The sequence below is a fragment of the Protopterus annectens genome, chromosome 10.part0 (assembly GCF_019279795.1).
Source record: "Protopterus annectens isolate FY-2018-M chromosome 10.part0, PAN1.0, whole genome shotgun sequence".
NCBI classification, from domain to species: Eukaryota; Metazoa; Chordata; order Ceratodontiformes; family Protopteridae; genus Protopterus; species Protopterus annectens.
The window spans coordinates 780,433,394-780,449,410 of record NC_056744.1 but is presented as its reverse complement, the minus strand read 5'-3'; the positions used below and the strand labels follow the sequence as shown (position 1 = coordinate 780,449,410).

The following is a 16,017-nucleotide window of genomic DNA, read 5'->3' as shown; positions in this document are numbered from 1 at the left end:
AATCTTTCTTGTTTACAAGTAGTAGTGCATTTCTACTTATTTTCAGTGCAAGACACAGCACAGCACAGTACAGTGCACTGTCTTGTGCATAATGATGGTGTAAGGCAGCGTAGAATGGTAACATAATTAATAATGGTACTTGGGATGATATTGGTCAGTAACTGTAGCTAAGGACACAATGCAGTGACATACTTTATTCTTAATGATGTTTCACAAGACACAACATGCCAAACTGACTCATTTCTTCTTCTTGGTGATGCTGTCTCTTATATCTATGTTGCATTATTTTGTGATACAATAATGTAGTGAAGAATTTGTACATAGTATCTTAGCTGTTGATGGTGTTTGTGAATACGTTTCAAACTAAACTGATGCCAACGCAAGACTGGGGGCATCAGATTTATGATACTATAATAAACTCACTTATTAGCCAAAGATAATGTACAGAAAAGCTGTTGCGAGAAATGGAAAGCAAAACTGGTCCAAAAAGTGTTACTGAGTTATAGGAGAAAAAGAGAAGTAAAAACAAGATAACACATTCTGCAAACTGTTGTAAAATATGTCATATTTTGCTTATACCCAATGATAGTAAGCAAGAATGCTAATTTCTGTCACAGCATTATGCCAAATTTAAAGTTGCAGAGTGCATCATGAGCACATATGCTGTATAATCATATCAAAGCGCAAGATGCTATATAAAATAAAAATGACATACACAGAAAGACCCATGTTACAATGCAGCTACAGTCATTTATTGTGCCATATGCATGCACTCTGCATTATGTAATAAATTAACTAAAGGTAAATTGCTTTTAACTGCTGGAAGGTACTGCTAATATGTTGTGTGATGAAAAGAGTTAAGCAGATGCATATATTTTTCACGATATATGTAACATTGACTGATTACTACCATCAGTATGATTCCTGTGATAAGCAGATTTGATTACATTTTTATTTTATTTTCTTTGTTTAGAATACTATAGTGGCCTTCCATTTTCTTATGGGATAATTATTGCTGCAAGCATTTTGGCATCTGTCCTGATAACTCTCATGTTTGGAAAATCGATTAGGCAAAGGTATAGTAGGCATTCCTCATCTGTATTTCAAAATGTGTACACTTTTAATAGAAAAACATAATTGTAATAAATACTCTCTGTCACTTCATGTGTAATACAAAGTTACGTGTTGTTTATCTTTTTCTTTTTCATCTTGTAAATGACCTTATATGTTTTTTTTAATTTATTTATTTATTAATAAACTATCAGCATGAATCCTGTTTTATAAAGCTACAAATATCACATTAAATAATACTTTCTCACATGGCATTTAGGTAGCCGTCTTCACCATTTTGAATCGGGCCTCTTGTTCATGAACTTCATTTTCCCTGAATTATAATAGTCTGCTTTATTGTTTCTCTTTGAGTTTCTTTACAGGAAAGTACATCAGGCTCCCTTTGTCTTACTACGAATTCTTCACACTTGACTCGCCACAGCCTACATCCTGTAGTCTAGACAAGGACAGCTTTCTCACTATGTCTTCAGTGCAGTGCAGCATACTCCATATATGATATATCAGATTCTGTTTGTACTGAGTTGAAAGGGCTGTCAGTTTCTGCTGCAGAGACCTTTCTCTCTGCATATTCTACTGTCCTGCAGCATTTCTATGTTTACTTTTTTTCCTGTCGCGTGCTCATCTTTAGTTTTTTGATAACCTATGCAAAGACCTATTTCTGTATTACTTTTAGTTTTAGTAATTCATCATTGCACATGTTCTTCTTTCTTCTTTATGAGTATAGTACTTTGCATTGCCTTTCTTCTGGCTGTAAGCTGATACACATTTAGCCATGCCTTCAGCTTAAACATAGGCTTCCTCTTTATTTTCAAGCCATTTTATAACAACCATGATGCAGACACTTCAGTTGTTTGGACAGAACAAAATTCCCCTTCCAGTTCCTTTATGTTGCCGTCGATATTAAAACAGATCTGGTGCCTTTATTAAGCTCTGTAACATCTTACTTTTAACTTCCTCTTCTTTATAGTTTTACTTTGTGTGTTCTTCCACTCAGCAGTTTTTTTTTTCCTAGTTCATTCAATAGCACCCATTTCTAGGCTTAAAGAAATGTATATTTATCTTTTGTAACAAATTCTGACAAATGTCCTGTTAAATTTCTGCAGGTAATTCTCACATAACTCCCTCAGTCCCCTGAAATGTCTACTGTCAGTTTATATTCCTACTAATCCTGTGCCCCAGGGTCTTGCATAATTCATTTCGTTTCCTCTCAAGTGAGTAAATCAGTTTAGACAAAAAACACAATCTAATCTTTTATAGGTTTATGCATCTAATTCGCATCAGTGCTATGAAACAGAGTCACATCAGTCTTTTCTCAATGTTATGGTACCACCCCATCCTCTCATTTTTATTAAAACGGTAGGCAGTGGAGTCACTTCTGAGGTGCATCCCACAATCCCTTTGCTAGGTTTTTCTCACTTATCCTTTTACAGTTGTTCTAGAACCCTTTTATTTATTTATTTATTTTTGGAATATGTATATTTTGTTTTATTTATGTACCTCCTGTCCTGCTTCTAATATCAGTATTAATAAGAAGTATGAACTACTATCACTGCTTTTTGAATAATATGACTGGCATTTTAATGATGTTGCATATGGTAAGTCTAGAGGATTACATGTATGCATGTGAGATCAGACTGTAATTCTTTGTAGTACATAGAGCTTTATCTATTCCACGTGCTAGCAGTTACAAAAAGGTGTAAGAGTAGGAAGTGTTGTACCCACATTAACGTCTTTGAAAGTGGGTAAAGCACTTTAGAGCTGTCAAACAGATAGCAAGCAGAAATAAATTGTCTTCTGAAGGGCGAACAACATTAAAACCTATTGGACACTTTGTTCTACTACACTTTTTATTTATAAGTATCCCAGAGTAAAGTGATAACAGCTTTTAAAAGTTGTTTTTCTTCTGTCACTATTACTTACTGGTTGACATTGTCACTTGCTCATCCCTAGCATGAGACCCAATCTTTACAGAGTTTAGGGCAGCATAATGACCTTTTTGTCTTCAGAGGCTTAAAAAGCTTGTGTATTCCTACTATTGGGGCATAACCCACTCTTTCTTTTATGGTACAACCTTGATGTCAGCAGTACCAAAATGGAGGAAGGGCAGACGGCAAACCTTTCTAGAGGAAGGTGATTCTATTAGGCAGCTTTACCCTCCAAAGTAAAATTAATTTGTTACTTACTTTAAGTAAGCCAAATATGGTATTTGAAAAACTATTAATATTTTTTCATGAATAATTCTATTTTTATATTTCTTGCTTTGATTTCCTTATACTATACCATAGCATTCCTCTTTTAGTTTTGTTCTTCACTCAGTAATGTATATATACATGGCTACAGCTCTCCCAAAATTAACAGTAAATCCAACCCACGAAAATTCTGGACCACCCTTAACAAAATTCTCCATCCTGGTACCCCTTCCACTGCCTCCCTTTTCCAAATAACACTCCTCTAAAAACTGCCACCCTTCTCAATAATTACTTCATTGATACTAGTCAAAATATTACTCACACCAACCACAACTCTAACCCCTCTTCCACCCCTTCCAACCCACACAACAAAAACCTTTTCTCCCTTAAACTTGTTTCCATTTCTTACATCAAATCGCTTCAGCTCAAGCTTAAACCCTGCTCTCCCTCTACAGATAACCTTCCTCCTATCTTCCTCAAACTAGCTGCTGAATCCATGGCCTACCCTGTATCTCTGCTAATAATAGATCCATTCAAGGAGCCACAGTCCCAGACATTTGGAAATCTGTCTTTACCTTCCCTTTGCATAAAGGGGGGAATTCTACTGACCCATGTAACTACAGACCCATAGCCATTCTGCCTCCCTCTCTTTAAAACACTTGAAAAATGCATTCATACCCAGCTGCTCAATTTTCTTCTCCAGGAAGACCTTCTAACACCAACTCAATGTGGCTTCAGACCAAACCACAGTACTGCCACCACACTCTTATCTTTTACTCACACTGTAGCTGAGGCCAGAGATAATAACCAACTTGTATCCCGTCTTTTCCTTGATCTCTCCAAAGCCTTTGACGCTGTTTCTCAGTCTGTACTTTTATCTAAACTAGCTGACCTCAAGCTCTCTGGTCCTTTCCTTGGCTGGTTCACTCTTTCCAATAGGCAACAATCTGTCAGATCGCTCACTTCCTGCTCCCCCTTCCTACCCATCACATCTGGTGTACCCCAAGGTTCCATACCCCTTCTGTTTAATATTTTCACCACTGAACTATATACCTCTTGCAAACAATCCTCCTTTATTCAATATGCCAATAATTCTACACTCATTTCCATTTCCGACAATGTCTTTGACCTCCATGCTCACACCAAGACTCTTTCCCATCCATTGAAAAGTGGCTCTCTGATAATCAGCTCATCTTAAACCCTAAAAAATGAAACTCTTGCTATTTCTTCCTTGCTTTCTCTCTCTATCAACATACATCAACCTTTGTCATCACATCCTCTGAAAAGATCACCATAAACCTGAACCCCACACTAAGCTCTTAAAATTTAACTTGCGTAGCCTTCAAAGTATTAAAAAACAACACCAAAAACTTAGTCTACTATACCAAAATAGAAAATGTCTTAACCTCAAATGCTAGACTATCCCTGGCTCAGGCTCTCCTCCTCCCCTCTCTTCTCTATGCTGCCCCAATCTTAACTAACATACAATCTACATTTTTTTCTAAACTCCAATAAACATACCACAAAATAGCTAGATTTGCCACTAACTCTCCTCACAACTCTCACCACTGCCTTGCACTCAGCTCTTTTCATTGGCTGGAATTCCCCCAACAACTCCTACTATCACAATTTCAAATCACACACTCAGTACTGTACAAACCATCTTCCTGCCCTTTGCTCTCCTCCCTTGTATCCTATTACACCATGACTTGTCCCCTCCATACATCCAATCAGCAACTCCTCAATATTTATAAACATAACAAAAATGTTGGAAAACTACTATACAAATGCTCTGTAGCCCAAGCCTGGAATAAACTCCCCTCACACATAAGAGGCATCCCCCACCCCAATCACTTCAAAAAGGAACTTAGACTACTCCTATTTAACACAAAGTCCTGCCCCTGTCATGACGCTCCCTAATCCTCTTCACTATTGCATTACCACTACTCATTATACAGATATCTCACTCCACCATTTTTTATTTTTCTCTCTTAATACATAGTTTTACTAAATTTTAAACCCACAAGTTTGACTATTACATCACATGTAAATATGTACAAATTTCAGCTCTACTTTAAATTCTTCTCTGTATTAGAATTCTATCTTTGTAGTAGAATTTCTAATTGCTGTATGTACTATATAAGATCTTCAAGTTGTTTTTGCTGTACTTAAAAACATTTTTATCATGCTTATGTTACTGTACTTGTCTGTATTGGAGCTTTTCTCCTCGGGTCTGCACTGAAAATGGGCTTCGGGCTCAGTTGGACCAACCTGGTTAACAAATGTCAAATAAGTAAATAAATACATTTATCCCCTTCCTAACTGAGTTTGCTTTATTTAGTTTTAATTAAGCTTTGACATTTCATCTGTCTTCTCCTGCTTTAATTTATCTTGTTCTCAGTTATGCATCTTTAGAATTCTTATATCTCTTAATTACTACAGTTTCTGTCTTACCATTACTTGCCACCTATTTACCTATTGTAAGGACAGAAGTTTTTTTTTTTTGTTTTGTTTTTTGGAAGACTTGCTTCACAGGGAGTTTTTTGCCACTGCAGTTGTTGCTGAAATGTTTCCAGCTTTCCCTCTGTAAGTCCTGCTAACCTGTTTTTAAGTTACTCAGAGATTTTGTCAGTTTGCTCAGTTAAGCTCTAACATTATTGATTCTGTATGATTTCATTTTGCAGTTGCATTCCTTGTGATTTAAATGAATAACTTGTCATACAAATAGTCTGATTGCTCATTGCACATAGATAGTAGGTCATATATAAGTCTAAGACATATATCGATGTCCATCTATAACATCTTCTTGAGTGCATTCGAGAGGATGCTATTTTATGTAAGTACCATGCAAGGAATTAAGAATAACTTGCTTGCCTGGCTTCATGGCAGGGGTATGGCACTCTGAATGTGATCTAGGTGACTGGGGTTTGATTACCAGCAATGGTATTGAGAGAATCAGGCAGGGATAAAGAAGAATGAATGGGCATGGTCTGCTAGCCTCTCCAAGAGAAGACAGTCAATGAGTACTGTGGGAATGTGCAATTTCTCTGCTGGAGACTGTGGAAAACACCTCCCATGTGTAAAGATGGTAGGTGGGAATGCTTGCTTGCTGGCATTGTCCGTTATAGAAGAGAATGATTACTAACATGCACAGTGCATTGCACACCTCATTCTCTTGCATAACTGAACATCTGTAGGGGTGTATGACTGCAAAAACAAGAATATCCTTAGCTTAAATTATGTGCCCTCTCAGATGACCCTTGCCGATGTTGATGAGGGGCCAAATTGATCAACAGACCATGAATAAGCTGATGATTGTCAACAAACAACATGACTAAAAAAAGAGTGAAATTAGAATACTTCTTTTCATGTAGGCTGGTCTTATAATCTGGTTTAACAACTTGCATGCTCAGAACAGTCATCTCTTTTTTTCAGCTATTCTAAATTCTTCTTACATCATTTTCTTGTGAATCCTATTCATTTGAGACAGTAATCTATTTGTATCCAGCTCACAAGGGAAAAAAATCCCGGATGGATGCTAAATATAGAAACATACTCCAAAAATAAAATTATAAAACAAAACCTGATTTTTATTCAAAAAGTATGCATGATCAGACAGAATCATCAGTGTGCCTATTACAAATTTAGCATTATTAACACGCCCAAGTCTGGTTGGTTTTAGGTTTTACCCTCATTATCAAACCACAATCCCTGCATTACTAACACCCAGTAATCATTTACTGCTAAATTTGAAGGACAGAGAAATGGTGCTGAAAGCCAAGGTTAAAATCCATGATGTTTTTGTGAATAAATAAAAACTTCATTAGCCACTGTTCTGAGCTTGCAGTATTTCCCCAAAAAATCATTGCTGGTTTGTGGATAAGGATTATAAAATTCTTGCTGAATTTGGGAATGCTCTGATGCAGCACCCCACTCTGACCATTTTTTTCTTCTGCCTTAAACACTAATGGGTAGGAAAGGGCACATACACTGCTGGTGCTCCCATTGACTTGTGGGGTGATTTTCAATAGACCATGAAGTCTAAACTACATCTACAAAGAAACAAAAATATGGGATTCACATCTGCTTTCTTCATCCATATTTACTTCTTTGAAGACATCAGTCATTGCTTCTACAAACCATGAAGGGCTGACCAAAGCCATTCCAGAAATCCACTACCTCAGTACTGGGATTTATTTATTCGCCTGCCTTCCCCTATACACATGCACATGTGCGCTTGTGCACACACACACACACACACACACACACACACACACACACACACACACACACACACACACACACACGCACACACGCACACACACACACACACACACACACACACACACACACACACACACACACACACACACACACACACTGAACAGAACTGGTCAGTTGCTGCTTGATTCCCCTCCCAAAAAAGGCCATCCAGTATGTACTAAAGTTACTAGTGGAATGATCATGGTCTTTGGCATTACAGGCAATATTCTTCACCTTACCAATGAGTTTTAAGAATGATGGATCATGGGAAAAAGTACAGACTTACAATTTCAGTTTCTGTAGAATGTAAATTCTTATAAACTAGGTTATGACTTTTGTGTATGACTTCATATGCCATTTACTTTGTTTTATTTGTTTGTGGTCTGTAAACAATATTTAACTTTGCATGAGTTGTGTAGCTATTTCTGGACTTCACTGTACTTACACTGTCTCGCCTCTTTCTATTTCATTCCTTTCTTTATAAGTTTATTGCCCTGACTTTTTATTCTTGCCTGTCCCATCAATAGGCTGTGTACTGTGGTTTGCACATATCCTAATCACAGTCATATTGTCTTGTGACTGACATATTGTGTAATTAATCCTCTCTCATTCTGACTGCTGATGTGCGCTTCTTCACAGTGTAATACACTGCTGCTGCTTAGGTCTCTCTAGGTAACCTTACTTTGTTTTTGCCCAACCTTTTTACTTATATTTTGCATTTTAAGGCACTGTCTTATTCCATTTCACTGTTCCTCTTAACTAAGTAACTGTTACATTTTTATCAATTGATAAGAATACTGGTCCTCATTATGACTTAATTATAAATAAGGAAATGTATGCTTGTATAATTGTTGTTCATTGACTAGTTTAGTGCTAGCAGAGTTATAATAACAGCACTTGTCAATACATTATAGAAAATGTAAACAGTATTTTCAGTAATACTAGTCATAGGAAAATGGTGCCTCATTAACCCAATGCCTTTAAGAACTAGACAGGGGTTAAAATGGCTGCCAGCCCCCTTACAAATAATATTACTAAAAATACAGTCTGTCCATACTCAGGAGCATTTGATGCATGCAAATCTATTGTTTTCACAAAGCACATTGTTCACTATCAGGGTTCTTATTTCTTTTTGGTGGTGGTGAAGGGGAGGCGGCATTTTCTGAAATATAAATTGTACTTTCACTGTCCGTTAAGTATGATATATACTGTTTGCTTGAATAATAGTAGTATAACAAGTTAAGAAAATTTGTGCCAAATGAGTTCCATTTAACAAAATATACTTTGCTTTTCAATGATTTTAATAAAAAGCCAAATAAATAATATTACCATAATATTCAGAAAGAGCATTAATATTCAACCTCTCACTCATAGCAAAACTAATCTCTAGTTAAGCAGTATAATTTCATATACTTTTTTTTGCAAAACTGTGCTACGGAAAGGTTAAGTCCAATTCACGGCTGGCTTATACTGACAATTTGTACTTTTATTTTCCAGGATTAAAGCGGTATGTTTTTCCTGGTTGCCAAAATGGCTTTTTGAAGACTTTCCTAAAGTTGAAAACAGTACTGCAGTAAAATGCATTCAGGTAAAGATTCTTGACAATATAAAATATGTTTGCCTGCATCAGACTTTGTTACTATATTGCAGTGCATGGACTGCAGCAATTACACCCAACATTCCAGAAAAAGACAACTTTGTTAAGTACCATTAACATATAAAAGGTGCTTAAAATTTTTTGTTGCACCTTTTGTTGCATCTTTCAGCACTGTTAGGCTCTAGACTCACAGCAGAGCATAATAGTGGCCTCACGGGACAGAGTCCAAAGCATTTTCACTTCTTAATACAATTTGCCATCTCACACACACACACACACACACACACACACACACACACACGCACACACGCACACACACACACACACACACACACACACACACACACACACACACACACACACACACACACATGAGCACATGCATGCATGCAAATACTTCTTCTGTCCACTGCGGCTACACTAAGTATCTTACAGTTTTCAAAGCAGTAAAACACTGTGCTCCTGCACATTTTTTTCTGTAAGTGGTGGCACATAGAGCAGGGAAATCTCCAAGCACTACAAAAAGTTATGAGTGGGTCCCTCTGATCATAACTCACTTACTATGTGCTGTCTACATGGATCAAACCTCAAAACTTCACTTTGCTCTGCTTTTGATGTGAATTTCTTGACATCCATGTTTGAAATTCATAGTAAGTGGATTAAGAGTGGTTACCTGATCATAATCCTTTGTAGTTTTAAGTGAATGCAATCTAGTATCCTTATATGTTACTCTTTCTGTTTTGTATTACTGTGTGTACTGATAAGAAAAGAACTATAGGCTTGTCTACTTTACATATGTATGCTTCCTCCAACCAAGAAAATTATTTTACAGTGGCAGCACTTTTCTTTTTTTATTAACTGAAGCTTTTTTCTTCAGTACTCAAGTACAGCCTGGTAGAAAACACTGGTAATCTGTTAACTGACATTTTTCTGTTGAGTATTTTGACAACAGCAAACTCAATGATGACTCCTGTGGAGGCAGGAAATACAAGAGTATGCCAGACTTACTGTATATAAGAACAGGCAGATGCTGATACTTTATTTCATGTTCTATCTGCAAAGGAAATTACTGTATGAAACAATTTAACAGCTTGGTATTTCCTTGGACTTTCATCCAGTACCTTCCAAATGTTTGTAAATAATTGGTTTAGAAAGTGATGTGCCGTAACTTGATGAGGGGTGGTGAGCTACAAAAAATAGAAGAATTGCTAGGAAAAGTAGGCTTCTACCAGAAAAAAAAGCACATGGATCTAAATGTATAATAATCATAATAACTAATTTTTTAACAAGAAAACATGAAACTCACTGAAGAGCATAACAAGATATCAAATGGGGCCATGACTGAGCAGTTATGCAGTAGTTAATGTTGGTAATAACAGTTGAAGGAGATATATACTAAGCTAAGTTGAAGAGCAGTTACTGTCTAGCTTAAGTAACAGCTCCACAGTTTATAATATATAATGCTACACTAAAGAAAACATTGCAGCATTCATAAAAAACTTTACTTGAGCTATTGAATATGCACTTTTTACAGACAATATAAGTAACATGAAGGGTTGTTGTTGTTGTGTCTTTCGGCTTATCCCGGTTAGGGGTCGCCACAGCGGAACTCTGGTCAGCTAATGTTTTGGTAGTGGATTTTTACGTGCCGAGTTACCAGCCCTGACGCACAACCTTCAATGAACTTGCCTTGCTTCATTTAAAAAGTTTTAAATTGCTAATTTTGTGGAGTTTTAATTGCATTTACTGTTTAGGACTACACACTTGTGTGTTAGCCTTTTCTGAGTTTATTTACTGTATTATAGCATTGTTTAGCCTGTTTCAACAAAAAACAAAATACTATCTTGTTTGCTCGTTTCCCACCTTTTCTAGCCAGTCCATATCTAGGCTTTGCTTGTTTCAGGACTTTATTTTCTGTGCTCAGAGCTATCCATACTTTGCTTTGGTAGAGGGAAGTCCTACTGCCTACCAGTGGGACTGGTGAGCATTGTACTGCTTCTGACGCTAGAGGAGTGATTTCCAGCTCTGAAATTGTAATTGTATTAGCCTTTTGTGCTGATTTCTATCCCTTTCAACTTTCTGGCTTAAAAACGTGTGTGTTTGCACATTGTTCACATCGTACAGCACTGCGAGACTACAGTTAAACTATTCCAGGTGCCAGAAAGTCTGTTCTTCAAATTTTCCCTTAAAACTAGCTGGTTCCTCAGTAGTAGCACTAAAATCTGAACCCCTGTGACTAACACTTGCTCTAGAACCTGCTGGAAAGCACTAGGAAGCCTGAAACTGATACAAGAACTCAGCTCTCCTTGTCAATAAGTAGAAATTAATCATAGGCATTAAACAGCCTATAATTGCAAAGTACCTTGCAAAGGTAAGGGAAAACAGCTCTTAAACTTTACAAAAAGGCACCTAAACAGGCATGTCCAAGGGTCAGCTTCCGGTGATTTCTCCTGTCCACCTGGTGAATCTGGGCATACTGGGGCAATGCGGCAACTGCCTCATGTACACAGACAATCCTCTCCTCCTGCCACCCAACACTACAACCTGTGAGAGATGCACTTACATAGCCAAACTGGAAGCAAAGCTCTCTCCGGCCAAGCTTGTGCTAGACAGTCAAGAGGAGAAGGTTAACACCTGCATTACACCTCAAGGCAACTCATAGCCCTTCAAAACCCACACCATCAACACCCACACATAGCAACACTAAACCCACATATGTGGAGGCCCTTAACATTAACCTGCCCAAGCAACAAGGCCCTCTGAAGCCGAAATGCAAACAAACACCAGTCACAACCAAAGCGACACATAGCTCACAACACCAGTGTGCCACCAAACAACAGCCCCTAAGGCAAGACAATGTACCCAACACTTTAGTCATAGGTGACTCTATAGTCAGGCACACTGGTGTCCCACTCACCAGGCTGAACAAGGAGAAAATTAAAGTCAGCTGCCTGTCGGGTGCCAGGATCCGCCACATAATGCATGCACTCAAGTCACTCCACAACAAGTACAAATACGACTCTGTCATTGTCCATGCTGGAGTGAATGACTTGAGACGTACCTCCCTGGACTACATGAAAAGAGACATGGAAGAGCTTTTGGATCATGTGACCCAGGTAGGTATGACCCTAGCCCTGAGTAGCATCCTGCCTTTGCCCAGAATGATACCACAGTATAAGGACAAAATGATTGACTTCAACAATTGGCTAAGCTTCTGGTGTCATTCAAAGGGGATCCAGTATTTGTCTGCCTGGGAAGACATGATCATCAAACCATGATGCTTTGCTAGAGATGGTCTACACCTGTCACCCCTGGGATTCAGGTTACTGGCTAAAGCTCTTGCCACCCCTATAGTGCCTTTTTTTAGGCAAGGTTCAAAGGATAAAACCACCACCATAACAGATACAAGCATGCAAAATCTGAAGGTAATGCTACTCAATGCTAGAAGTCTAAACCACAAAATGCACTCTCTCGAGGCACTCCTAAAAATGGAGAACATCGATATCTGTGCAGTAACTGAGACCTGGTTCAAGGCTCCAGAGAGCACCCCTGCAATACCAGGCTAAAATTCTTACCACACTTTTCAGCCACAAAACCAAGACCAAAACACTAAAGGTGGAGGAGTGTCCATATTCACCAAGTATATTCACACCTCCAGGCTATTTACCCAACACAATGTATCTGAAATTCTCCAGATGCAACTAACACTAGGTAAGACAGCAATCCAAATTGTAGGTTGCTACAGATCCCCCACCATGCCCCAAGATTCTCACTACACCTTTCTAAACATACTGGAAAATATTAAGATACAACCAAACACCCTAACACTGGGTGATTTCAACTACTCTGCTATTAATTGGGAAAACTACTCGGGTACCAACTCATTTTCCCAACGGTTCTTGGAATTCATAAATTCCAACACCCTGGATCAACTAATCCATTGTCCCACCAGGGGCTCCAATATCCTAGACCTGGTCATTACCAACATGGGAGATAGATGCTCCACACCAGTGGTCACCCCCTCATTGGTCAGGTCTGACCATAAGCAAATCACCCTTGACATCCACTTCCCACCCCCACCCCCCAGTAAGGAAACCTCCTTAAAAAACTTCTCCAAAGCCAACTTCAAGCTACTGAAGTCAGAAGTGACAAACTTCACAACACCCATGCAGACGGGATCTGGCAGTTTGACTGCAGAATCCTACACTAAGGCACTGTACGAGTACATCCACTCGTGCATGAATCGTGCCATCCCAAATAGAACCAAGATGCTCTTCTTCAAAAAAAGGAAGCCAATCTGGTGGTCCCCTGCTATAAGCAAACTATACAACAGAAGGAAGAATCTGTTGCAAAAAAGAGGAAAATCCCAGGATGCAAAAAACTTCCTCACCAGCCTCAGTATGAAGCTGATATCCCAAATAAAATCCGCAAAAGCTAGTTACGAAAATAAAATTGCCAAAGATTCCAAAGACAGCCACAAGACATTCTATAGTTATGTCAAGAATCTAAACGGCAATGCTCAGATCTGCTCTGAGCTACAACAGAATGGCATTAAATATACTGATCCCAAGGATATTGCCAATATCCTGGCAGATCGATTTAGTGCCAACTTCACCCCCTCTCACTCCCTAAAGGGCCCATCTCAATACCAAAAGATTGCCAAATTCTGATAATCACGGCCACACAGGTAGAAACCGCACTCTCCAAAGCTAAGAATACAGCATCCATGGGACCAGATGATATCCCAGACTGAGTACTACATGAACTGCAAAATGAACTGGCACCTCACCTAAGCGTCATGTTTAATTATAGCCTCATCTCAGGCTTCATGCCCACTGAGTGGCGCACAGCTACAGTTATCCCGCTCCACAAGGGAGGATCCGCCTTGGATCCCGGGAACTACCGTTCCATCAGTCTGACAAGCCTGATCTGCAAGGGCATGGAACGCATTATAATGGAACTTATAAACAAAGACATTGGCAACCTTCAAACACTGGACCCCACCCAGTTTGGGTTTGTGAAGGGCTGATCTTGTCTCCTGAATCTGATTGACTCCTTCGAATCAGTCTCCAGAGCTGTGGATGAGGGTAAGGTGGTCCACACATCCTATCTGGACCTTGCCAAGGCCTTCGACACCATCCCCCACTCTGGAATAATAGATTAACTTACTAAGCTGGGCATAAATCCCTACATCACTCGATGGGTTGCCAACTGGCTTACTGACAGAACCCAGACTGTAAAAGTAGCTGACTCCAAATCCAGCTCCAGACAAGTGACAAGTGGAGTACCTTGGGGTTCAGTCCTGGGACCACTCTTGTTTGGCATCTACTTCTCTGAAGTACAGACCAACACTAAGGGACTCTGGCTAACAAAGTTTGCAGATGACTGCAAACTGGGAGCCATTATTGAATCCCCAAATGATGTGGATATTCTACAAAAGGGCCTTTCAGAAACAGATACCTGGTGCCAGAGCCATGGGCTCAAGCTTAATGCCAAGAAATGTATAGTTATCCCCTTTGGGAAAAAACATGTACCCATGAATTACCACATAGGTGGCAGGACACTAAACATCGAAAGTGTGATGAGAGACTTAGGGACACAGGTGGACAGTGGTCACACTTTCGATAACCACATCGCCACAACAGTCAGGAAATCCTTCTATGTGGCACACCTCATCACTAAGGGCTTTTCATCCAGAAAAAAGGAGGTCATTGTCCCACTGTACTTATCCCTTTTTAGACCTATTATAGAGTATAATACCCCATTTGGTATGTACCTCACAGGACATCTGCAACAGATGGAAAGGCCACAGAAATACCTCACTAAAAGGATCACAGGCCTAAAGCAGATGCCATATGCTGACCGTCTAAAAAAACTCCAGCTATACTCTGTGGCATATCATCTACTCAGAGGTGATCTCTGCTTAACATACAAGGCCATGTCAAACCCTGAGCTGTTGGACATGCTCCACTTAAAGAAATCCCAATCCCTCAGAGCCACATGCTCCAGGGATCTAAACCTTGTCATCACAATGAACAAAACATGCTGGAGGTATAGGTTCCTGACCCAGAGACTCCCTATACTCTGGAATAGAGTCAAACAGAGTGCCTCATTGGCCGTCTTCAAAAGGAACCTTGATGATTGGATGGGAGATAGGAAATTTGCCCCAGGGATCATGTCAGTCACCCTGCTAGACAGGGGTCCAGAGAAGTATATATTGTGGGAAGAAATATCCAGGGAATTGTTATGGCTAGGCTTGTATAGGCCCTAGGGCCGATAGCCTAGTACCAACCTATGAACCTATGAACAAAAAGTGAAGACAAATATTTGTGAGGATACATAAATCTTAAACTGGAAGAGTGCCTGCCTCCCTACCACCTCAAAAAAAAAAAAAAAAAGAAAGAAAAGAAAGTCAGCTTATGTGTATCCTTCTGGTGTTTGACTGGAATGAAGATGAAGGCACAATAGCATATTTCAACCTTCCAGAAGCTAACCAGTACACTTGAGAACCAGCTCTCACCAGAAATGGAGGGCCATATTCCACAAAATATGCATACTAAGACTTGCAGGAATACATTTCACCTGACCTTGACTGTAGGGTACTTTGGTTGTTGTGTCTTTCGGCTTTTCCCGGTTAGGGGTCGCCACAGCGGAACTCCGGTCCACTAATGATTGGCAGTAGATTTTTTTGCATGCCGAGTTGCCGGCCCTGATGCACAAACTTCATTGAAGGTACGCCCACTCACGCATGTCTCCACACAGAAGGCACTCTAACTGAGAATCGAACAGGACAACGTCTTTACTGTGAGGCAACAACGCTACCGCAGCACTGGGTACTTAGGTGTCAAATTAAAATACATAATGATAGAAAACTTCTCACTGACAATTGTCACCGAG

At 39.3% G+C, this 16,017-nt stretch overlaps 1 protein-coding gene across 1 annotated transcript in view; it reads left to right on the top strand.

Moving 5' to 3' along the window:
- Positions 1–981: 981 nt before the first annotated feature.
- Positions 982–16,017, top strand: part of LOC122812806 (interleukin-23 receptor-like) — a 75,217-nt gene continuing 60,181 nt past the window's right edge. Inside the window, exons 1-2 of the mRNA XM_044084862.1 lie at positions 982–1,076; positions 9,021–9,111. Coding sequence (XP_043940797.1) covers positions 1,051–1,076; positions 9,021–9,111 — 117 coding nt within the window. The 5' untranslated portion in view covers positions 982–1,050. The remainder of the gene's footprint in view (positions 1,077–9,020; positions 9,112–16,017) is intronic.